The 26,397-nt window shown below is 38.6% G+C and overlaps 1 protein-coding gene across 4 annotated transcripts; it reads left to right on the plus strand.

Annotated features, from left to right (window-relative positions):
- Positions 1–23,239: 23,239 nt before the first annotated feature.
- Positions 23,240–26,290, plus strand: glrx2 (glutaredoxin 2). 4 transcript variants are annotated; one of them, XM_026344469.2, is made up of 4 exons: positions 23,240–23,255; positions 24,292–24,355; positions 24,853–25,029; positions 25,449–26,290. In XM_026344469.2, exons 2-4 carry the CDS (start codon positions 24,293–24,295, stop codon positions 25,611–25,613), a joined length of 405 nt encoding a protein of 134 aa, XP_026200254.1. In that variant the 5' UTR covers positions 23,240–23,255; position 24,292; the 3' UTR covers positions 25,614–26,290. The 4 variants fall into 4 exon arrangements, with proteins under 4 accessions (XP_026200254.1, XP_026200246.1, XP_026200231.1 ...); XM_026344461.2 differs by lacking the exon at positions 23,240–23,255 and adding an exon at positions 23,256–23,343; XM_026344446.2 differs by lacking the exon at positions 23,240–23,255 and adding an exon at positions 23,339–23,467.
- The last annotated feature ends 107 nt before the right edge of the window (positions 26,291–26,397 follow it).

Genomic DNA, 26,397 nt, shown 5'->3' on the forward strand with positions numbered 1-26,397 from the left:
CAAAGCATTTGACACGATATTAAACATGAATTTATTTAAAGCATGTATGGAATATTAATGTGGCTATGAAATATTTAAAATCATGCTGATTGCAGATGTCTTTGTTTCTAGAAAAATTAGACAATCCTGCTGAAATTTGGAGCCGTCTTCATTTATGCCCATTAACATCAATGTCCCCACATCAGTCTGAGTGAAGGGGATGATGGGTACTTAGGCACATTTTTCCATTACGTTGAATCTATACATTTTTAGTACACTTCTGGATCTTTGAAAAAAGGCCTACACCTGTTCAAAATAACTACACTTTATACATAATTTATTAATAATAATATTTTGATTAGAAATGCAGTGAAATTGAAGCTGAAAATCAGAACCCAAATGTCATTGTTTCATTTTAAATATGCTGGAGTTTCTAATACTATAGAATATGATATGATCCATCCTGTAATCCCCTGGAGAATAATTCTTCTGTGTACGTGCAGTGGCAGGTTTAATGTCTCTTTTTTGTTCAAAATAAACAGAGCTCTTGCATAATAACAGCGTTGGCAAATAAAAGTTATACTTCGTCAAAAGTGAGCATCTAGAAAAAGAAAGCTCACAGTGCAGTAGCGCATATTGATTGACAGGTGATCTCTGGCTGCCAGAAGTAGTGCAGAAACACCACAGCAATAAATGATTCGCACCACAGATGGTGACAAGTGAAAAAGGTGGTGCAGTATTACCATGATAAGATGATATAGACTCAGGCTTTTTCCTTTCCAAGCTTCTATAAGCAACTGAGTGCTCTTTATTATATTAGTGTAGAAGCAAATCCTGCTGGCCACTGGAAAGTACGGCTTTTACACTGGGGATGGTTAAACACCTTTCAAGGGTGTACTGCTGCTCGCAAACAAAAATAAAATGAAGGCTCTTATTTTAAAAAGTGCATTCATCTGCACAAATCAATGAGGTTGGTACTAATTGTCTCTCCTCAGTGCTGTTGGCCCTCTCCTTCAGTGGAGGTTGTGGAGGGCAGCAGCCACAGCAGCTTCTCCACCTCTGCTGGGCTCATGTTTCAGTGTGGTGTTTACTCTTGCACTCTCAGTGATGACAAACGAGAACAAATCGCAGGCCAAGAGTGCATTAGTAGGGTTACAGGGTTATGTGCCAGTAAAATATAAGCCTGACAAAATGCTTTTTCCTGGAGACTTTCAGAGGTGTCATCCAGTAAAGTGGAAAACAGAAGTCCTGCTTTGTAACAGTCCTTCTTGATGCTTCAGGCAAATTTCTAGTGATACACATTTGGGAACTGTGGCATGGGTCCCATTTCAATTAGCCAGATCTAGCAGTGTTTTTCCCTAAACCTTTTCAGTGTGGGACCTGGAGTATACAGCATGCAGATGTGTCTGAATTTGATATACATAAAATCTAACTAGAATTAATATTCAACAACACCAGCACACTTCTGAAATCTGCCTGATTATTGAGTGGATGCAACACAATGATGGGAAATACAGAGCCTATTCTGAGCTGGGGATGAATTACATCATGTCCAGCAACATTGTATAAGACAAACGCAAAATTAGTTTTTCAAATTATACTCAGCCTTATTCCAAAAATCGTAGTTTGATTAACATCTGGTGATACTTCTACTACAATTTTCTATGATTTTGGCAAACGGTACTGAAGTCTGGTCAAAGCTTGGACTGCCAGAATGTTCAGCCTATTATTATCTTTCTATACAGCTTAACTGTAATCACCAAGACTACACAATAACACAGTGATAACACAATAATACAGAATACACAAATAATAAATGAGTTTCCTCTGTAGGGTGGCTGGGCTCAGCCTTACGGGTAGGGAGTTCATACATGTGTAGAGAGCTCGCACTGAACGTTGGCACAGAGCCCCTGGTTGGTTTGTGCAGTGTTCTAATAAAGGTTTTTTAAACAAGATGGCTGTATCCTCAGTGTTGATGAATAAGGGACACATGGCATTATTTATGTGATTCTACAATGACACTAGATGAAAAAGAGAAAAAGAACAATGTGGACATGCAGAAGTCTGGAGGATGCAGACCTAATTGTGCATCTATGTTATATTAAAGCAAATTGTAGATTGTGAAATATACTATTTAAGTAAAAAATATATATTTAAATACATAAAAATATACTATTTCACATTTTACACAGTGTACCTTTAAGTACTTCAGTAGAAATACTTCACTGATGATGCGAAGAAAGAGTTTGGAAAAACATGCCTATCATCTTTCATGATGAGGGGTAGATAAAAAGATTCGCATTAGTTCATATCTGTCAATTAAATATAAGGCAGACTTCAATTTCCCATTGGTTGCCAGGCAACAATACAGTCAGTTGTCACTTATGCACTTTGGTTGTCAACGGTTGTTTGGTTACAGTTTAAATAAACAATAGATAACTTGGTAGTTATGTGAGCTATAAGCTGCAGTTTGGCACAGTTTGTTACCTTTGCAAATGTAGGCCTTCCTACTTTGTGCCTTTATGCTAAGCTAAGCTACCGTCTCATGGTTTACAAGTAGTAATGATCTTCTCATCCTAACTCTTGGCAACAATGTACATACTTGTATTTTCCAAAAATCTTAAGCCTTTTCTTTGTATGCATCTGTGTCTCAACACATGAATGTAATCCAAGATTAAGATAACAACTGAAAAGAACGTGTCATTTAAATCACCTCTTCTGCATTTCACATTTATAACATTATACAGCGTATCTGTGTCAAATGATCCAGTGATCAAAAGTGTTGGCAGCCAACACTGCCAATAGGCTGCAAGACTCTCTCCTAATCCTGACAACAGCTTGGCAGCATTTTTCATGTCTTTCAACACACACACACACACACACACACACACACACCTCAATCCTCATTTACTCTCACATTTCATCCAGAAACCCTACAGTAGAATCTCTGCTGTCTCCTTCATGAGACCTTCATGAAACCTTGTTACTGAATACTGACGGCTGGATGGAACACAGGAGAGTATGCAGCCATTTGAAGCAGTGCTAGATATATGGCTGAGAGAAGAGGATGTGACAAGGCTCTTTACAGATGGCCGACAGGTCTGACAATCTTACATTGGGCTCATATCTGCTGAGTGGCCTTGGTTAACAGTAGCAAAAGAGAAAAGAAGGAATTTAACAGCTCCAACCTTGCAAGTGAATAAACTATAAAAATGAGAATATATATGCAAAATAACTGGCTATACGGCACCAAGATAGAGAGCATTTTCAAGTTCACGTTATTTTAAAGGAATCTCTAAGCATCCCCTATGCACACAGAAGAATAAAGAAGGCAGTCTGTAACTGCAGCTCCCTCTTGCCTAATTGAGGTGATTGATGCTGTGCACTAACTTGGAACATCCAGCGTTTCATTAAAACAAAATGCAGGAATCAAGATAACAGCACAGGGGGGGTAAATAAAAGTGGCAGCCTTGAAATTGAAGCAGTTATAAGTCCCACTTCTCACCTCCTAAAATGGACAGTTTGATACAAACAACATATCTGAGGCTTTTCTTGCTTTCTGGTTTTAATTAGCATGCTATTCTCTCTGACAGAGTAGAGGTCACGTTTCTGGTCATGGGTCCATGATTCTGAGTGAGACTTGTGGTGATTGACCAATGAAATAAAGTCAATTGTTCTGATAGACAGAATTATATCAATCTTTTGTTTCACCTAACATTAAAAATGTTATAGTCTTCTTGTCAGCTCCTGCCATCCTGCAATGACTGAATGACACCTGTGGCCAACACATTTATCTCAAAGTGCCCAACTTTAGTAATGTCGTAGTAGAGTAGTGTACGTCTCCTAATTTGCATTTTCTTTTGCTACGCTTTTGGAAATGAGGTTAAAATGTGCCCTTCATTTGGAGGAAAAGTAAACACAAGGTGCACCAACTGGAAAAAAAATATATTTTTATTTGCTACACCTGTATTTGTCAAATGTCTGCAGTAAGAAAGGTCTATTCTCATTTGACCACAGTACGAAGAAATCCTCAGGAGATAATTGAGCTTGATTAAGCTTAAACAAGGGCAGATTTGGGTCAAAACACACACATAAACAAATATTTAAAAATGGTCTAGGGACTGCAGCATGTAAATAAATGAGAAACCTGACAAAGCCACTGAACCGGTGTGTATTGAGTAAATAAACACACATTTGGACAAGCTGTTAGATTAGCCAACCCCATGGGACCTGTTGGAGAACAGGAAGTGGTACTTGTGCATTCAGGAGGTTTAAATACAGGAACAAACACTCTGGCACAAAGAGCTGAGAAGATAAACCTGTTGAAAATGGTTTGAAAAAAGTGAAAGAAAGAAACTAAACAAAAAATCATCACCGTATTTCCTCTTAAGGGTCACAGGAGTGCTGGAGCCTATCCTAGTTATCTTTGTGCGAAAGGTGGAGTCACCAATAAACCTAACATGCAACTTTCCAGTGTCATGGACACAGAGTTATCTGGCTGGTACAACTCGTGTAAATACCTAGTATGATGTAAGGTAAAATTCAACACCTATTTAACTCAGATCACCGTGCAACACAGATAAGCAGTAATTATTGTATTTTCCAATACTTTGCACTGGGCTGGTAAAGTAAACACCCTCGGACCAAATGGCAGTGTTGGTTTCCATTTTAGAACTAAGATCATTGGAACTCCCTCTAATGATCACCATAAAATAACCTACGTCAATGAGATACATGTCAGGCACTTGTTTTTCAGTCTGTTTTCCATTACAGTTTAAAGAAACACTAAGTATTTCACTCTATTTTTCTATATTAAGGCAGATATGACAATAAAATCATCCACTGTTGAGAAAAATACCAAAGTGGTTATTGATTTTACAACAATCACAGTGAGAGAAGATCCAACAGTGGCTGGATCAATGAAAACAAAACTGCAGAATAAAACTTAAATTAACTAAAATTAAAAATTGGAACATCAAAAACACATTAGGATATACATTAGAAAATGTTACCCGTTTTTCTAAATGGCCTGACCGAGACATAGAGTTTTCTTGCCTCTGTTTTCTATAGAAACAAATGCAAATACTTTTTGAGCAGTCTCATTTATAATGATTATCCCTGATTAAAAAAACAAAAACAAAGAAAGAAACAGCAGAAACAAACTCACAAATACGTTCTGGAAGTTGCTAGTCACCTGGCAAAGTGAGTTCAACAGGAATAAGAGAATTATGTTAAGGGGGGACGTGGATATCATGATGCGGTTTGCTTATTTAGATGCATTTGCGACACAGATGCTCAAATGTGCTTTGTTGTGTATCATTTAAATCACAGATCTCATTTCACATATTATCCAGCAAAAACAAATCAAATCAACTTTACACAACACTTAAACAAATTGGGCACAGAAATAGGAAGTCTGGCTTCTCATCACTAGTACATTAGGACAAGATCTATTAACAGAGCTAGTTAAGGTGCTGCCTCTCAGCCCTCACTTTTGGTACCGCAATGGTTATTTTAGTTCTGATTTGATGCAACATGAATAAATAAATTGATCTAAATATGTTTCATGCTAATAAATTGGTTTTAGATACTAGAGAGAGGCTGATCACCGTACAGCTCACTTTAATGAGTAACTAAACGTCTCTGTGAGCTTCAGCTTCGGTCATCACTGGGACTGGAGCCAACAGCTCAAATTAAAATGGTGGGGACCTCCATCATCCTCCACCACACTGCCTGCTCCTACACCTCAAAAGAGCCTTTTGTGAAATAGGTGTGTCACTCTTTATTTTTCTCTGGTCAGGGGATGTCAAACTGACCAACTTCCTCTCACATCCACATCTTTTTCCAGTTTTTTGCAATGTGTAGCTGAGACCTAGAGTTTTAATTACTCACTGTATAGCAGTAACATACTATTATTTATGTTATATCATTACACTGAAGTAATGTTTAATCTGCATTAAACTAATTTAGCTCTGAGGAACTAATTTTTTGTATTAGTTCAAATAGTGGTTATAACTAGTTTTAGCCTAATAATGTGTCAAGTTTGATCAAACTGATACGTTTTGTATGTACATTTAATACATTTAAATGTAATGTTTAAAGTAGACAAATATAATTTTACACAAATTTGATGTGGTAGAAACATAATTAAATATTCAACTAAAGAACAAGTGCTTTAAACTCAAACATAAACAGGCAGCGTTTAAATGAGTGTTTTACATTTATGATTAAAAGTCCTCAAAGTGGCTGCTGTAAGAATAAGTAGCTCTGCTTTCTCTGTACAGTGTGATTCCGTCTTCAGCTCTATCTGCTGTTTCCCTCTGGCTGGTCATATCAAATTCAAAACTCTGGTGCTAATGGAAGTGTAACCTTGTATTGTCCAGGTTTTACAGGCCTCACACACCCACTCTCTTCTTCCTGGCAGCTTCCCTTCCCTATGGTGGCCTGGACATCAATCAACCCAGGCTCCAAACCTGTATCACTCACCAGCAAGTAATATAGAGTGATGTTTATACTTCAGGGCGAACTGCATAGTCACATGTATGTTTAGGTGAAGTGAATAAAAAACTTAGATTTAGACAAATTCACTTAAAATACATTCACTGGCAGGAAAATTTATGTAAATGACAGAAAGAAACTAAACTTTCTACTCAACAGTGACGACAATATGCTTCCTCCTAAAAAAAAAAAAAAAAGTGGGACTGTCACAACATTGGATATTTCTGTAATCATGCTCAAGTTATCTTTTTATAATCAGGCATCACAGACCAGCTGCTTTAGTAATTATCTGTGCGCTGTGTGCAGTTTACTGACTGACTTATCACCTCACTTCATTTCTGGGTAATGAGGATGAAAATTTCTTAACAGCTTCCTCTGGATGCCATTTTGCAATGCAAATTGCCTTGTGTGACTATTAGCTTTAAACCTATAAAATGCTGCAAACTACCTCTCCGTCTTATCCAGATTTTTGATTTAGTTGATTGGTTTAGTTGTATATTTTATTTCAGTCATTATTATTGCGAAGATTGTAGTTCACAGATACATGCATGTTCTGTAAATGAGAAATAGATTGGATTTAGTAGCAGGAAGTGAAATATGTAAACACAGTAAAGTAAGATAACGAGCCAAAACAGGTGTTTGTGCTCATTTTCAACTGTTCTGTGCTACATATTGCAATTCTGACAACCATTATGTGCCACACCCTCAGTATGCTAGTGTGGTGGACCAGAGGTCTGCCTTGGTGGTGTTGGTCAATGCACCCTTAATGAACTGAGACACCAGGAGGCCGTCTTGCTACTCTATGATGGAAGTGAAAGTCCAGTAGTGACTGAAGAAAAGAACAAGTTGAATAAAGCATTTTACAGGATCCAGCGACTTTGAAATCACAGCAAGACCGACATGTTCTTGTCCCTCAATGTTAAATAATGACGCTTTGTCCAAGTACAGACACAAAGGTGGCCTTTGGCGTCGCCAGTTGATGCTTCGGGAAGCGTCACTTCTCAATGTCAGCTGCCTGTCTGATCCTTTGTAAAAACAGTCACACGTCAAACATCAACATTTTCAGGGTAAGTTTTAGTTAAATTATTGCATTACCACTTCCTGGAATGATCTTCTTACAACACACACTGTCATACAATGCGGTTTCCTACTTGACCCGTCTCACTACTGACATCAAGAACCCTTTCCGAAGCAAAGTTGGGGGAGGAGAACATGCTCTCATGATTGTGTCACCCAAAGCTTCAGTTTTGGATGGAGATTAAAATCATTCAGCACCTCTACAGTGGTTCAGCATGGAAAAGACCCAAGGGAATAACAGGTACTGCTGCTGAAATTATACCCAACAACCTCTGAATCTGGGCTAATTCTGCCCGCCTGCCTATGTGAAATGCGCTGATGATAGAGTCAGGAACTTCATTATCCTGTCAGATGTGAGAGACACTGATATAATGAGCAGCAATACCAAAAGTACTACATGCTATGCCATTTTATGAAGTTGCTCTTCCTCATATTTATCTTGAATTCCAGGACTGCTATGTGAGCGATTACCTCTTTAATATCAATCAAGACCTGACTGTGTGATGGGGCACAGATCAGCCACATAGCTGTTATATTGCTATTAATTCACCTACTGTATTGTGTAGAGTAGAATCTATGGAAGAAGCACATCATCTGTTCATTTTACTCAATTCATACTAATGTTTATGCTGCTGAATGTTTTTTGATTTTGCTGAGGAGGAATGACAGGGTTTGTGTGTGTGTTAGTGCACGGTGGAGAACACTGTTATACAAACTTGTACAACTGTGTTGTGAACTTGTATCTGTCTGGCCCACTGAGATTGTTTCTTCATTTTGGTAACGTACTGTACACCCCAGGGTGATTCTTGCAGTTGTGATAAGAGCAGGTTTCCAGTTCAGCACACTTACATTCCACAATATTTTGGCTGCTTTATTTGCTGAAATCACAAAAATTCCTTTATTTGTGTTTTGCTTTTCTTTCTATTTTCATTTTACAACAACTAATCTGCCAAAAGGTAATCGCACAAAAAGCAATTATATCCCAGTTATTGTCCTGCTGCTGGTTAACTGGATAATATTATTGATGATTTCACATGATCCCAGATGTGTTGGTGCTTCCAAAGCCAAGTTGAGCATATTATCATGGCAGCATATCCACAAACTCTCGAGCCCAGGTTTAGTATGATATTGGCAGCAACTGTTCTCCACAACTAAGTCTACATTTACCTTGTTACCAGGTTCTTATTGTTTGTGTTTGTACTTGTCTTTACTTTTGGAGTCAATGTATGTAAAAACACAATCTTTAAATGATTCTCGTGGAACTGAGGTTACAAAACATAACCAATATTGTGCACATTCTTTTGCACAGACTTTTGTGTTGATGTTTGAACAGATAGAAAAATTTGGTTTCAGTATTGCTGTTTTGCTTGATCTCTCTCTCTCTCTCTTTGCCCCTTTACTTGCTGATTACGATTTATTAAAGATAATCGATATTTAAAGATGATAAAATCCAGCTTTTCTAATTCAAGTGGGTTTGGAGAATCGACAAAACCTTATCCTGGATTAGAACATCCAGAATTACTAACTTGATCCTGAAAGTGAGACCCAGCCTGACAGAAGAAATGTTATATACATTTTTCCCATTTATTTAAATGCTGGTATCTCCATCCAAAACTCCTTGTACACATGAAACAGCTGCGTGCATCATGATCGTCTTTTCAATACAATCAGACCTCTGCAACACAGTCATACAGGTAGATGTATGGCTGTGGTGAGCATATGTCTTAATAGAAACAGTTTGAGATGAATTCTACTTTCTATATCCTCCAAAAACATTCTGTAGGTCATAAAGAACAAAAACATTCCCAGAATATGATCATTTACTTTTATCTCAAACGTACCTGAAAGTCTTCTACACAGAATATTAGTGTGGCACTATTTAATATTTCAATGCAAAGGTGTTCATAACAAACGTGCATGTGAACCACAATGCACGTATGCTGGACATCGCCCCTACCTGGGCCAATGATGCACTGTGAACAGGGAGTTGCTGGGAAGACACTGTGAGGAAATGAGGTCACCTGATTTAGCCGGTTTATTCAACAAGTATTAGCAACCTGAAATGTAGACGCGGTCACCAACAATGTGACCACGCTTGTTAATAAATGCCCTAAATTAACACACAGAGAGAAAACTACATACAATCTTCAGGGACACCAGGCTCCTGCACTGTAGCAGCAAATTGATAAATGGAGTCTTTAAACATGTTTTATGGCACTTACAGTCTCGGCTGAGGTGTGTAAGGCAACGAGGAAGAGGAATATTCACCCAGTTGCTTTTATAGATGGCAAGCATCCTGAGGCCAGCCACATGACTTTGTAGATAAAAGGTCATGAAGATAGGTTGAAGGAGGGCATCACTCAAAGTAAAGACTCTGAGTATATTTGAAATACATCAGCAATTACACATACTGTAGGTAACTTATGTTTAGCCTTGTCTTGTTACCAGATGTGACGGTTACTTCATGGTATAAATTTAGGACGGTGATTTATGTAATTTATCAAGTTACAATGCCCAGCTATTCTCTGATCCAAGTTTCACATATTAAATTATTTTCTCACTAAATGAACTTCTATAATCTAAATAAAAAAATCACTATTATGTTTTCACTATATTCACTTCTTAACTGGAATTAATATAGTGGTTTCCTCCTTTAAGACCATACAATGTGGTTCATAGCTCTGAAAATGGACCTTGTGAACAGAGGAGTGAGAATAACCCTCAAGGTCACAGACCGAACAGACTGTTTAATACAGTACACACCACATAGCACTTCTTAAAATTAAGATCCATATCCTGTTCCTCTTGAACTCAAGAAATGGCTCGTGGACAGAGCTGCACTTTTCATTATCAGCAAGATTAATTCAAGAAATCTCTCTAAAAGGGCTGGAAAACAGAAAAAAATAAGAAGTGATCTCATTCTGCTGGCAGTTTTTTTTTTTTGCACTCGCTCCTATTTTACATGATAAAAAAGTGTGTAATGTGTATTTAAATCTGTGGCTCATTTGTGACTATTAGACACGTGTAGAGAAGCGTCTTCAGGTTTAGAATTCACAAAATAAAAGACACAAAGTGTTCAAGTAAACAGACCCAACGATTTGTGCTCATTTTCTGTGAGTTTTGAGAGATTTTGATGTGTCGGCGAACAGCCTGTTCAGCCTCTAAAGACTCTTTATTCAGTACATCCTTCACTGGCGATCCATCCACTGTAACATTTTATGAAGTGCAACTGCAGCTGCTGCTTCTGCTACACCAAAGGCACAACTTTCAAAAGTGATGCAGGAATTCAAGGTTGGCTGGTTCCTGGTCTGGGCGATATTACCCTCTGGAGGGTTGGAGCATCAATCTTGCTTGTCTTGAGGAACAAAAGACTGTGTCTGCCGTCTAGGAGTTTTTTGTTTTTATTTATTTATATTTCCTTTTTTTCACTTCCTCCTTTCCCCAAGCTGCCTCTGAGAATGTTACAGGGTTCTCTACGTTTCCAAGTCATATTAAAAACATGCAAAAGTCAATGGGAAGTTAAATTGTCCTCTTTGAAAACTCTGCTGGACTCTACTTCTGAATAAATCCATGAGGATTTCAGCAGATTAATAACTAATCGCAGAGCCGCAAGCATCAAGAAAAGAACTGGTGGGATTTTAATCTCTAATTTATCTACCAACAAGCTGCTTCACATGCTCAATTTTCTCCAATTAAGTTAATTGACCCAAAGATTTCAAACAATAAAATTGGGTCATGCTGCCAATTTTGCCGTTTCATTTCACTGCCCATTTTCCATTCTGTTTTCACTCACATCAGTTCCTGGTGTTACTTGGTGTTTGGCTCATATTTCCCGATGATCACCTTCCTCTGGTGCCCCCTGCAATTAGAAAACATGATTAATTTAGTTGGAAGCCAGTCGGTGTAATACATCCTGAGGCCTGATGAATATGATGCAGTCCGTCTTTGCCAGGCCTCTTTCTTTCTCACTGGACACTCATTCTCATTACCACAGCAACCTTTCTCTCACAAGGTCAACTTATGCATGTGATGCACAACTGTTAACTACTGTTCACCATTCCCACTCTGGAGAGATAATAAAGGCAACTGTTTGGAAGAGGGAGCACCGCTGTTCATTGTTTATTCTAATTATCCACTCTGTCTTTTTATAATCAGTCGTCACTGGGAAAGTCGAAGGGAGGGGAAAACAGAGAAATCAAGGAGCTGCAAAGGACAGAAGGGAAGTGGAGGGGGGGTTGGAGGTTAGTGGCGTTGTAGAGAAAGGCAAAGGTAGCAGGAAAAAAATTAAATGGGACGGGAGAGAGATAAGTAAACGTGTGAAATCTGGAGGAAGAATGACAGAGGAGGAGAACAAACGGAGAGTCGAGATGAAAGAAAGAGGAAGAATCACACAAACATGGAATACGTTAAGATTCCAATTTCTTCTCAACTGAATTAGTTCGGCTGAAAAACAGATTATATTGTGTAAACAATACGGCCACACAGGAGCTGTGTGACTACAATTAGCATCATGCCTCTGGGAGAGAGACGTATAACCTCCCAGCTTCTTTTTGCAGTGTTCACTTTAAACTCCACAGACTGAAGGAGTGACATCAGCAAAAACCTTGTTTTACAATGACACACTCTTCCACTGAGAAGCATCTTTTATTCAAGTCTTGCGAACATTTTAGAGCTATTTCAGTAAATAGCCTTCACACAAAGAGTGCCTTTAACTAGAGAGAAACAAAACAAAGCTGACAGCTCTATGTGTATTTTCTTTTTCCTTTGAATTTGGTCATTATTCTGCACAGAGCTGAGAGGAAGCCAAGTGTGGCAGGTGAGAGCATCTCAACTAGACAGCTGTCAAAGCCACTCCGAATGCAAGGGCAGTGCAGGGGAGCGGCATCACCAGCGGAGGCCTCAGCCCTCTGACTGGTGAGAAGCAGGTACAGCCAGTGTACGACAAACACACACTGCACACGGTGGAAGTGTCGCGCTAACGCATACACCTGCATGGGTGGTTTCATTGCCATGGCAACCGGTGATTGATTTCCTAAGTTATGCTGTGAGAGAAAGAGAATATTAATGATGGAGAAGAAGCAGCAGCAGAGGATGGAAAGTGACGGCGTGGTGGGTGAGAAAACAGTTCATATACACACACAGGGGCTCACACTAATATGCAGAAGGAAGGATCAAAGAAAACAGCATGAAGAATGATTTGTCTTTGGCCACGTCTGCGAGGCGACACTGTCGCACTGCACACTTTCATGCTCAATTTCGAACGGCTGCTCACTGATGATTGTGTGGATGTTCACAGTGTATGAACTATCGGTTGTAACCCACATAGATATAGAATAAAAATCAATTACATAAAATGTGCAACCTGTTTCTTTGCTAAAGGATCACTTCACAGATTTTACATTATTAAAGACTAGTTTACTTGCCATGAGGATGCATAATGTCTCTGGTGGCTACTAAGTCTACTCTTGTGCTCTGTCCTCTGGAAAGTCGGGGAGTCTGGCAGAGCTTTGACAGTAATTAGAAGCATATTTATGCCCCTCTTACAGAGTCACTGTGTGGAATTCAAGATTCACAGAATTGTATTAATCCCAAGGGGAAATTGCTTTGCCTTGTTACAGCTGCTCTCTGCTCGAAAAGAAAGAAAAAAGGAAATAAAAACGCACATAAACATAAATACAACTATGGAACCCATCCACTAGATGAATAAAGAAATCTGTGAGAAGATACAGCATATGATGAACAGCAGTGGTGATGATGATGATGATGATGATGATGATGATGGCCAGAAAGTTGGATATATTGATATATACAAGATGTGATAACGATGAAAAACAGTAAGTTAACAATGCAAATAATAGTAATGATAGATCACACAGCTGTGTATTAGACATTGATGCTGAATTATTAGTTTTTGAGTGACAGACAGTCAGTTTCAGTTTCAGTCCCCCACTCGTAATATTTAAGACCTTGTGAAGTTCAGTACCTTCTGGAAGAAATGATCTCCGTGCTCTGGCTGAACGTGCACCACTGTCCAGCTGGAAGCTCCTCAGTGTGTGTGGTGGAGAGCCAGCACACAGTCTAACTGTTTACCAGCCTCTTTGAAGAGTTTATTCATGAATATCTTTGTAAACCCTAGAGGAGCTGCGTAGTTGGAGGGAAACGTTCTTTATGGGCTCATCAAAAAGCAAACCTATTTGACATTATTATTTTTATAGCATTGTTTGATACATTGTGGTTATAAATATATTGATTTTACCTGCTTTAACTTTAAAATTCACGGGCATTTACCAGGATGGGAGGATTCAAAAGCCTCTCAGTTACATTGTGGGAGGTGTGGGATCAAACATTGTTGAGAACTAAGGACTAAAACCCAGAATATGTTGCCTTCTGTACCAACATTTATTCCATTGTTTTAAATCAGCTTGAAAGTACCGCCTGTAACCAGGCATCAGAAACCACTAGAATGTCTTACTATTCAGTTCTTCTGTTATCCAGATGTCTGTAAGGATCAGAACATTTTTCTAAGCTACATTTTACATTATTTAGGCCCAATCCAACCACAAACACTTAATACTACAATCATGATGTAGCTTCAAATTATTTTATGTTCTCCTTTATAATTTGTCATTTTTACTAAATCAGTTAATCTCTAGACTACGAGGACTGCTCTTAATTGAGTTAGCAGAGACTTAACATAAAAAGTCTAGTCTGCAGCTATGAGACTGAAGTTACATTTTTTTGAAACTGCAATTGTAAAGCAGCAGAAAATGTTTCCTATTTCCATGTGTCCAACCATAACAATACTCTCTGTCTGTGTATCCTGGGCTGGGTGCTTGCATCTGTTGGAGCTCAAATTGGACTAGAGGTGGCAGATACACAGGTGAGCACATCACAAGTTTAACCCGGTTCTACATATAGACTTTCATTTGCAGGAACTCAGAAGCTCCGCAGTGCTACGGTGCTGCCTGTGTTTCACTGTTTAAATCATGTAAATAATTAGTTGGAGCTTGGAACTAATTATTTTCCTCAAAGAAAACTACAGAAAAGATTCCTGGAAAGCACCTGGTGTCCCCTACGTCTACAGTGGGTAAAAGTCATTTGAGGAAAAAAGATGAAGGCACTGTTTCACTTTAGAGATGTATTTTAGATTGTTGAATATTCAGTTGTATTGCTTGTTTCAGCCGTAGTCTTTTCCACACTGTGTCCTCCATCGAATCCAGAATCATTTAATTTTGTAGCCCAAACGGAAACAAAAACTGTCAGTGCAACATCAGGACGGACAGATAGTGAAGATAGTGATTAATGAAATGCTGTTGAGCAGCTCTGTCTCAGAGATGAATCAGGGAGCGGCTTATTATCAGAGGACATGTAACAAAACAAAATCTTTTTGAAAAGTGAAAATAAATTTTACAGTCTAGGAACAGACACTGTCGACCACTCGTTCTGATCAAATGCTTGTAATCCTGCTGTAAAAAAAAAAAACTGCCTCTCTCAACACCACATGTAAAAATAACACAGGCACAGTTCTGTGGCAACATGAAAGGCTCCGCTGTCAGTCACACATCGTCTCTTCAAAAGGAATAAATAACATGCATAATAATGACATAACCATTATTTTCCAGTACTTAACTTCTCCTATATGTAACATACTAATTATTAATGTGTTGGATGAATAAAATGGCTGCTAGAAAGAGCATATTTTATACTTGCCGCCTCATTGCACTAAAACCCCCACAGGGCCAACATGGAAACCCACTGGCCCATAACTCCTCTATTTATTTATTTTATTTTATTTTTCGCTGATTCGCTTCCCCCTGAAGAAGATTATTGTGCTTCTGATAAAGTGTTTAAGTTGCCGCAAGGTCAACGTAATTCCTGCTCCAGATAAAGCAACACATAGAGACCTGGCACTCTGCTCGGGGGCTCTGAAGTCAGCTGATAAAACTGGACTGGAAGGATTCTTTAAAAAGATAGAGACCAAGAGAAAAAGAAGAAGAAGAAGGAGAAGAAGGGAGAGTTGGGGGGAAGATGGATCGCCAGCTTCCACAGCCAACAGGACGTCGTCTGTGATTGCTGCAGGCCACCCACATGGGAACTGCAGCGGCGACAGGCCGTTTACTTATCTACCTTGGCCTACTGAGCCTCTGGGTTGAGGATTATTAGAGATAAATGTTGCATTTCCCCCCACTGAGTGGTAATACTCTGCACTACATGATTGTATCAGTAATTGTCTTGTTAATTCTGAGTTTGTACGTACAACTCTGAGGTTAGATCTGAACTATGCAGGAGACATGTATTGTAATATTAATCCGATATGAATTACTGCTGATTGTAGGAACAGGACTGTTTTCTACAAATGCAACAGAAGAGTCAGGTGTTTGTGCTGCAAACATCTTTCACCTCTCATTGGTTTAGATCCCTCCACGACTTAAAGGTTCTGTGTCAGGTTTGTCGCTGCATTCCTGCTGTTAAGCAGTACAACAAAGCAACTCTGCCCTCTTCAGTGTAAACTCGGAATTACACAATACAGCTTGTGTTCTCTGGTCTGATAGCACAGAGGTCAAAAACACTGGTTCTACCAAGGAACATCAGAGCTGTTTAATTTGAATGGAAATGTGTGTAACATATCAAAGGAATGAATTAGTCTGTCAAACATTTCTCAAAGCCATTAAGATTTTTATAACACGTACTCGGTCTGTACATTATTAAAATATCAATCAAGTGTAGGAAAAGAAAAGGTTGTAAAGCTTTAATACCTTTTAATGTTTTCACTCACCTTAAAACAAATACGTATGTCAGACCTGAATAATGTGTTTTTGATACCCAACACTTTGATTTGTCAATTAAACATAAAAGCAGCAAAGTGAGAAATTGCAGCACATCAAGCTAATTTAACATTTAATTATTGTATTCATGCATTAGCATTTTAATGCGCAGCTTGTAGCAGTGTGTGATTAAAAATGTGAATGTTTTTCATCAGTTGAGAGAAAATAACACTCTGTAGTTTGGTGTTGTTGACCTTATTTGTAGGAAACACGAGCGCCTCACGTTGCGGAGCGACATAGATCAGTGGGAGCAGGGTTCACTAAGTGTTTCAGCATCTTCCAGGGGGCCATTTTATTTGCCATCTTGTATCAAGAGCTCCAGGATTACTGTGCTCAAGGAGCTGTGAAATCTCTTCCGACACCTCGAGCCACTGAAACAACTGGTGTCCGCCTCTCCTATCACAGAAACACAGACTGGCCATCCTGAATAACAAGGAGACACCCCCAACCCCTTACACACCAGCTACACACACACAGCCTCTCTCTCCCATACATACAAACAGTTAAAAGCATTGGGACCTGTCCTTCTTAGACTTCTAAACACTAACCTGACATGTCACCAATCCAATTTGTGTCAACCGCGGTCCCTCCATCCGTCCCCTCGACAACAACAAAAACAGCAATTCATGTTGACAGCAGCCAGGAGAGTACTGGCTTGACACGTTGTCGTAACCTTCCCTAAAACAAATGTCACCGTCAATAGTACCTCCCGTCTCTGCTGACATGAACCATGTCCAATCTTTCAACAGATAAATTTTAAAAACTACACATGACACATGAGAAGGTGAAGAGCACAGAATTCATTTAAAGCCTACAAATAGAACTGAAGACAAACCTTTCTGATGTTCTTCGGTGTAATCCTTCATCTCGATGACAACATGGTGGATTTCTTTAAAATGAAAATCGAACTTTGAACTGTTATTTTGCACAAGTGCTCAGCTTTACTTTCTTAATGCTATGCTATCGGTTGGCTGTAAAACTGTAACTGAAGCTACTGAGAGCACACGCTCATTGAAACAAATTTCACCTTGTCTCTGTTTTGAGGTTATTACCTGCTATTCATAATTAATAAGGTGTTTTTGAAAACCACGTCTGATGAGACTGACTGATTCTTATTAGAGTTTAAAAGAAAGAACATAAGCACATAAAACCATCAGTCATAACATTTAGCATTTTTAAGCCTGTTGAAGTTATTCCTATTGTTACATTTATTTTAGTGATTCCCCATAATTCCCAACCTAGCATGGACAAACTGAGCAAAGTGTCTGCGCGGGTTTTCTCGGGTACTTCAGCTTCCTCCCACGATCCAAAGACATGCAGGTTGGATTAGGGGGTTAAGGTTGAAGTGCCCATCGTTGTGAATGGTTATTTGTCCCTGCCTTTTGCCCAGTGACAGCTAGGATAAGCTCCAGTTTGTCCACAAGAGGACAAGCAGTTTGGATAATGTGTGGATGGAACATTAAAGACTCAGCCATGTGATGAAACTGGCCACTTAGCGCTAACTGTATGAATTACATGATCAGTCTAAACACACAGCAACATGTGAGCTTCAGGCTTGTGAGACGAAAGACAAATTCTGCCACTTTAGATCATAACATCTGCCTGTCACCTAAGTAAATGCCACATATGTTTCCTTCTTTTCGATACCCTCGCACTTCCATCCAAATACTTTTTGAGCACATTTTTTATTTTATGTCAAACCATCATCAACTCAATCATTTTGACAGAACGTCTGAAAACAATGCCTCACCACAGAAACCCATGAAAACCAAAGAGAAAAAACTAAACAAAGAAAACAAACGGCATGCATCCTGACAGCCAATCAGCAACCTGAGCCATGAGTATAATCAGAAATGGCTGCTGGATCTGCCATGTCCTGCTGGTGAGCTAGTGATTGTCTGCTGGGGGGGTAGAGAGGGTGGATGGAGGGGTGGAGGGTAACAGTACAGCCGACGAGATTCATGATGGCCTCTTGCAGAACCTTGTGGACTGATTACATGTCCAAGAAAATGCATGCAGCAAACGGATATTAAATCAACACAGCTTATTGCCATGCCAGTGTAGGACCGAGCCCGAGCTTGGGCAAAATGCATCTGCAGCTAACCCCTATAAGCACTCGAGGCAGAGGGAGAATTACATTTCTATGGGGGCTCCGGATGAGTTAGGCAATCGTTCTTTCCACGGCAATGATTAATAGTGATGGTGCCATAAATTGTTCTGTCTGAGAAATATATTGCAGCCATAGTATCTGTTGTTTTGCACTGGGAGGCGACTCTGCCTCCGAGGGCAGTGGTTGGATAAGCAGTCAACAATAGTGCAGAGCCAGAAAAATGCCCTTGGCCTGCAGCAGAATTAGGCTTGGTCCATCAAAACTGATACATAGATTTTTTTTTCTTTAGTTCTTTAAGCTGTTTGATGTGAAATTAAACTGTCTGAGAGCAAACAAATCAAAGAGAAATCAGGAAACATGATCTCAGTTTGTTACTTGAACCCTGTTGGCTCTGACAACATCCTTACTGTCACCGAACAAGAGTTTCTATGATTACAGTTCAATTTGAGTAGATAAAAATCTTTATTGACCTGCATTATGTGAATGATCCTGTAACTTAATTTGGCTACATGACTCACAGTAACAATACACACAAGGAAAAGGCATAAATATTTTGCTGATTAGTGTATTTGCAAAGTTGATTTTAAGATGTCCAGTTTTTGCATCTTATATATCTTTATAATAAACTGATAGCTGAAGGTTTCCAGATCTTTGTAATTAATGTATTAACTGGTGGTGAGTGGATAGGGGTCGGTTGAGCTTACTCATTTTAATCTGTACTTAATTTGTTCATTAAAGGTTTTTTGAGTTAAGTATGTTGGTTAAATTAGTTTAGTATTTTAATGGATCCATGCTTTTGAACATAAACCATTCAAAAGCTCCTATCTTTAATAAAAATGTCCATGTTTGGACACTTGAATTGATTTTTGGTCACTAGAGAAAAAAAGACCCATCACATATCAAGACTTCTTTTACATTTAGTCATTTGGCAGACACATTTATCCAGGTATAAACTGGAGTTTTTACTATGTAGGGGTTAAGGTTCTAGGCAGGAAGTATGTTTATCTCACTATTTATTTTTAAATACATCAACCACAGAGTACAATAGTGGCCATAAAACTAAAACAAATTAGCTATGGAGAATACAATTCAGAGTCTATGAACAAAAATCAATGTAGAGTTGATTAGGATCTTTATATCTGGAGGAAAATACAAACGTTCAGCACACTTTTTATGAGCTCTCTTGAAAATTAAGCCCTTAATTTCTCGGGCGACGGCGTTGGCTCTGTCTCGACCCCTCTGGACCTTGTCTTAAGGAGACTTGGAATCAACCCAGGCCATTCTGACTGCAACAACCTCTGACTGACAGTTTTCTCAATAAATAAAAATAGGAAACCTGGCTTCAGCTCCAGCTCCTTTCCAGACTGAATTTCACATGGAGTGAAAAATCACAGTGACACACACACACTTTACTTATCCGCATGGTAAGTGGTATAGATTTTAGTGTTAGTTTATTGATGAACTGACTAAAAATGAGTTATTATACACTTTGCCAATTGCCTGTTAAGCAGAAACTCCACAACACTCAATCAAGCTACAGCCAAGAGCTACGCTTTGATCAATTGAGAGCACAATTTAGATTTTTCTTTAGTATCAGGCTGCTTGGCCTGAAGCAACTGTAAACTGTAGAGAAAATACAATCATGTGCGGGGTATCTGGGGAAGCAAACAACTGAGAAATCCCCTCACTTTCTCCGCTTGAACGTTGGGATGACAGAAATAAATCTAAGCCAATGATTACAATTTGACATTTTTCAAAGCAGGTAAAATTTAATCAAAAGATCATCATTTTGCAAACAATAGGTGTGACTCATGAAAGAATGTGACTTTCATTCTGCCTAAAAAGAAAATCCTAATCAGCTTGTCAATCAAAAGATAAATATGTTAATGCTTGTACAGTCGACAGGAATGAAAAGAAGGACAGCAGGAACGTGTCAGACAGTGGTGGGAAATCTTTATTATAATGCTGACTTCTCACACATTAGAAGACATTTGCATACTCATTAAATCTGATGGAAAAGCTCCAGAAATCCCTCTTCCTCTCTAAATTAGGAAGCACAGAGTCTGACAATTTCTGTAACTTTCTGGAATCACACTCACTTCCTGCTGAGATTGGACAGCTGGGTGGAAGTGAGAGAGGAGTGCAACACTGTGAGAGCCTTCCAAGGGAATTTATCTGAAAACATACACTGTTACGCCTGCTTCCTCCCCTCTCTGTGATGGTTGGCATTTTACTTTGCAGAGAACTATACAAAAACTAAAACTCTGTTGTGTGAAATCCAACGGAAGAGGAAAAGTACTGCGAGTGAACTCTTTATATATAAACACACAAATCACTGTATTGTTCTTGTCCATATTGTGAACTGCGATTAATAACATTAATAAATGCTAACTGGAGTCAAGTGTTAGATATGAGATGTGAGTTAGATCTACTCTAACTTCTAAAATACACACTTACCCTATGAGTATCAGTACAGTGATTCCAAAACGCTTCAAGTACCCTCAACAGCTAAACTGGTTAACATTGCTGCTCACATTGACACATCACAGTTCTACTGGATAACTGGCAAAATCACTGAATTACTGATCTGTGTTCTGCAATATAGAGCTGGGATAAGTTCGATTTTCACTTCACCATGATGAAAAAAACCCTAAAACATTCACAATATGTTCATCGACTTAATTTATTTATGTCTTGCAGATTTGTGTCACAGACAAATGTTAAACCAGAAACGCTAATGTCAACAACTCACCCCACGCTGGCTCTAATTTGTCAAAGTGAAGCATCAGACGCCTAATGTCATTGAGATGTGTGACATAGATCACACTAATGGCTGCTCATTCTTCTCTAAAGACAAATTATACACAGCAAACAATACAGAGTCCATTTTCTAAATAATGTCCTGTTTCTTAAGTTAATGATCCTGTTCTACTGATGCAGGAACTGATAATTGTGTATGTACACCGTGTCCTTCATGTTAAATGAACAAAGCACATTCACCATTATCACACAATTAGATAAGAGGAGAGGCACATTACATGAACCTATGTAAATTTGTTTCTCACAGCATATGAAGTACATACATCTATGTCAGGAAGCTGCAGCTGTGGCATTTATCTGATGGCTCTGTGGAACTCAGTAGAGTGAATACATCCACCAACAGTTTGTCAACAATTGCCAGTTCCACATGTCAGAATTTCACTGCAGCCTGAAATGTTTTTCCATGCCTCATTACCAACATGTTTTACATGAGGGGAGATGGACACATTTTCCTAACTGGGCCTGAAATGGGACATGAATTATGCTTTTTAAAATTCCAATTACTGTATCCTTTGTCTAACAACGTCAAAAAAGTATTTTTAGCTGCTATTCCTGTGTTTGCATCTGAAAATACAATGAATAAATAAATGTCAGCTATTAAACCAATGTGAGCTAAAATATGAGCCTCTGTGGTGAGTAATTAGTCCAACAGGACAACATGAATCTATTCAGATTGTATGCCTGTGAGTAAGAAGTGATGTCCATTGTTATAGCAACCATTTCAGCAGCCAGTTAAAATTTGTTTTTCCCCTTTCCCCCTATCCATCCATTGGAAATGTTTGATAATAATATGTGCACGAGGAGAAGTGCAATCTAAACACGTGCAGGTTATGGATAATACGTTTTCCCAGAGGGAAGCACTTACATTTTATTTGAAGTAAAAAGAAAGAAAGGTGTGACCAAAGGTCAATCTAACCATTATTACTGAGGTTGTAGAGATCATCTGGGCAGTCACGCTGACTTCTCAAATCCTTCTTGATTGTTATCTGTTATGAGGAGGTATTTGAATCCTAACACTATTTTCCAGTCTTTTGTAACATTTCTGGCTTTGTATTACCCACTCCAGGGCAAAACTGCAGATCTTTTTGATGGTGTGAATCAATTCTGAAATGATGCATTTCTCCTCTTAGCTTTAAAAAACAAAACAAAAAGTATTTGAAGTGAAGCACTCTTATGCTGCCTCATCACATGTATTTTGATTTGTGATTGATTCCCTACCCTGTGAGCCTATTCTGGGCTAACATAGTATACTGGAAACAGCTAATTTTGAACCTAACTGCATTTTCACTTGCATTTGCAGAGGGAGGAGAAACAAAACCCTTTGGAGGATGACGAAAGAAATATTTAGCATTTGTACCACATTTGTGTCTGTGCTGTGAGTATGGTGCAAGAAGAATGCTATCTATACTGATTACTGGAGTTCCACTGGTATCTCTTGGAACACACTTCTGAGCATTGTCAAAATTCATACATATATAAATAAATCAGGGACAACTTAATAATCTTATCTTATTTGAAATATGTGGAATGTAGTATACACCTCCTCAGTACTGCACAGATGTATTTGTGATAAGTACCAGTTTTAGTCTGTAGCAGTTCCTGTGCATTTAAAGACATTCACCAAGTCAACAATGAAAATATATATTGAAATCATACAACGCTATTGATTAGAATAGATTTTAGCTTCTAGTAATAAAAGAAATGAAATCAGAGCAGGTTGTTTTCTGCTTAAGTCAACAACATTTATCAATATTTTTAATTTTGCTGTCAATTCACGCCTCTTGTTAGGCTCCTCCCCTTCCTGGAATCCACCAATCTGTGTAACTCAGGCTGTGGACGCATCCAAGACGTAATCACGTTGACACGTTCTTGTGGGCAGTACGTGTTGACGTGAACGGTACGTTCACTCCGTAACTTGCGTCAGATCTACTTCCGGTTGTCACAAGGTAGGTTTTCAGGCATAAACAGTGGAAATGAGGGACTAAAGCAAACGAACAGTAACAGGCAGGGCGCAGTGGAACTTCAGAATGACTTGTAGGTTAACCTCATGTTTCATTCGGGATAAAAGCTCGTTTACCTTCTTGGCTGTATATTCTTTCTTCTCTATGTTTTCCCGAGCTGGATGTCTTCCCCGGGTGGCATGGACCGGCTACCGAAGGTCATTCTACACCTTCCCGCTAGCTTGACTGTAAACTCTAACAGCACAGCAGGCTAGCTAGTCAATCAATCAATCAGTCAGTCAGTCAGTCACACACCGTTATGAAACAAACCCCCAGTGGTTTCGTTAGTGGCAGTAAATAATGCAGTATCACTGGACATCATTTCTTTCCAATATGTTGAAAAAGGGAAAGGTTAACGTTACCTTTGCATGTCACCAAATCATCACTGTTTGGCTGTAGTGAAGCAATTACAGTAAACAAAATTAAATCGAGACACGCAGTGGCAGGTTTTTTTAATGCACACCGAATTTACAATACATTGATCAGGGTTTATTAACTGTACCCGCTCTGATACGAATCATTGTGTGGTTTCCCATTAGCCCGCCATGTTGATATTGCCGGAAATCTTCAATGGAGTTTGGTGAAGCTAATTAGCAGTGGCAGTGCAGAGCGTGTGTACTCCCAATCCTAATCCCGGATTACCGAGCACATACGCCTTTGTTGACTTGTACACCCGACGTTACAAGGAACGAAAAGACGCTATTTACAAAAAGAAGCAGTGAGGACTAACATTATAACAATGGATGTCAAAATGTGCAACGCTAACGTTATTTTCAGACCAGCAGTAGTCGTTCAGTTAGATATTGTTCTGATTCTACTTATTAATCTTCAAGTCGTCTCTTCCTGCTATATCTCCACGTTTCGAAGGTTAATTTTTGTGCCTAGACATTTTAATCCTTGTTGTGTGTGTCAGATTACAGTTAGTAGATCTTAATGTAAAGGTTCATCTGCTTCATGCTCCTTAAAATATTTCTTTTTTCAGAATGGGGAATTATACATCGTCCACTGGAGGTCTGTCGAGCACAGCCTGTGTACAGTATGTTCAGGTAAGCAGAGATGTAAAGGTCAGTTACTCGCAGTCAGTGTGTCAGACTCTCCACTAGCGTGCTGTGGATGCCTTTATAATGTAGTTACACCTTTCTTTCTTATAAATTTTCTATTTGTTATCAAAATTAAAAATCTCAAGTATGTCTAAATCCACGTTTTGACTTCCCAGTGTTTACTACAGTCCTCAAAATGTATGGTCTTATACTCTTAAGAGAAATTCTATTCAGGGGGTTGAATAATATTGACCCTTAGCACAATGTGATTATTTAGCAAGTCTACATTTTCTATTTAAAGAGATAAAGATTAACATTAAATTGTAGCTTTTAGAAAATATATAATGTAGAAAGTATGTAGTATATGACTCTGTCAGTTGTTATATTTTATGCATCTTCAGTCAGTTTGTCGAGCATGCCATTTGAGAGCTATACAGTCTGTTCAGGCTGTTTATGTGTTCTACTGATATTAATTTTAATCTTATTGTTACCTCACCTTGCAGGAGGTGGTGTCACAGAACTGTGTGGTGATATTTTCCAAGACCACCTGCCCTTACTGCAAAATGGCCAAGAATGTGTTCAATGAAATTGGTGCAACCTACAAAGTTATTGAACTGGATGAACACACTGATGGAAGGAGACTGCAAGAGGCTTTAGCTCAGATGACCGGTGCCAGAACAGTAAGTGTTGTATATTGGGATCAGAAGTAACTTTGCAGTCTGTAATTTTAGCATCTGATAAAAAAGAATCAATACAAGGATGTCTGACAGCTTGTTTGTTCTGGCAGCCCTGCTTTGCAGTTAAATTTAGTTTGACTTGACTTGTGTTATTGTTAGGGCTGCAGCCAAGAATTATGTCTTTGTGTTAACTCAAAATAGCTAAATCTGAATCAAGATAAAGACCAGAGAACTGGACTGTAATCTCTAATCTCTTTTACCGGTAAAAATATGGCATTTAATTTCATTACAGACACACTGTTAGTAAAATAGACAACTGCACTGAAAAAAGAGCACTTTCAAAAACACTACCATAAAAGAAGATTTTTCTTCCCTGACTCATGCTAACTTTGCTATTATTGTTATGTGATTTGTGTGTTCAGGTGCCGAGAGTCTTCATTAACGGAAACTGCATTGGGGGTGGCTCTGATACCAAGCAGTTACATCAGCAGGGCAAGTTGGTGCCCCTTATCGAACAGTGTGCCTCCTGCTGTGCTGCGACCAGCTCTGAAGGCTCTGGCAGCGGACAGTTTGAATCTGCCAAATGACTAACCGTTCTTTTAGTTTTTTTAAACCCTGTATTTATTAAATATTTTCTTGATCTCATGAGGCAATTTATACATTGTGCAGATATGTTGTTTATTTATGAATGTGCATTGGATACCTGATGTTTGGGATACAGACATTTTATCCAGGGATGATGCTTTATTAAAGCTGTTGTCTTTTAAACAAAACCGGTCAATAGTGGAACTACTTCTCATATTTCTGTATGGTGGATAAGTAAGAGTTCTCATGACACTGATGTTCACATCATGAAACTGTATATCCCTGTAGAATATTGTATTTACCTTTATTCATTTTCCATATCTTGTAAGTTTAGACCAAGGACAGATTTTTGTATGACTAGCATGTTTTGTTTGAATGGTATACCTTATTGAGGAATCTTACATTATTTGCATAGACTGTATGTGAAAGATATCATTATTTTGTATTTTTTTTTACTTGCTAAAGCATTTTTATTGCAGCATATCTAGAGTTTATCAGTAGTTATGTTTGAATTTCTGTTATATTAGGAAGGTGGTTTCTAAATGAATGAATGGATGAGGAATCAGTGTTATCAATATTCAGATTGATGGACGTATGTTTAATGCCAAAGCCATCTTAAGTTGTTGTTAATGCCTTGAATGTATATTTATAATGATTAAAATGAATGAATATGAATGAACGTCCGCTGTCTGCAAGTGTTTATAGAAGGGTGCTTCGTTTTTTATCCCGCTCGTGTCCCTCTTTTTCCCAGCAGGGCGGGTATTAGTTTAAAACCGTAAGACGCAA

Source organism: Anabas testudineus, chromosome 4 (genome assembly GCF_900324465.2).
Source record: "Anabas testudineus chromosome 4, fAnaTes1.2, whole genome shotgun sequence".
Lineage (NCBI taxonomy): Eukaryota > Metazoa > Chordata > Actinopteri > Anabantiformes > Anabantidae > Anabas > Anabas testudineus.

What these genes read in the sequence shown, in the direction of transcription:
- glrx2 (XM_026344455.2), top strand. Translation starts at nt 24,049, where the DNA reads ATGGATGTCAAAATGTGCAACGCTAACGTTATTTTCAGACCAGCAGTA. An exon ending in TATATCTCCACGTTTCGAAG is followed by an intron (nt 24,177 to 24,291) that starts GTTAATTTTTGT and finishes TTCTTTTTTCAG; the next exon opens with AATGGGGAATTATACATCGT. An exon ending in CCTGTGTACAGTATGTTCAG is followed by an intron (nt 24,356 to 24,852) that starts GTAAGCAGAGAT and finishes CTCACCTTGCAG; the next exon opens with GAGGTGGTGTCACAGAACTG.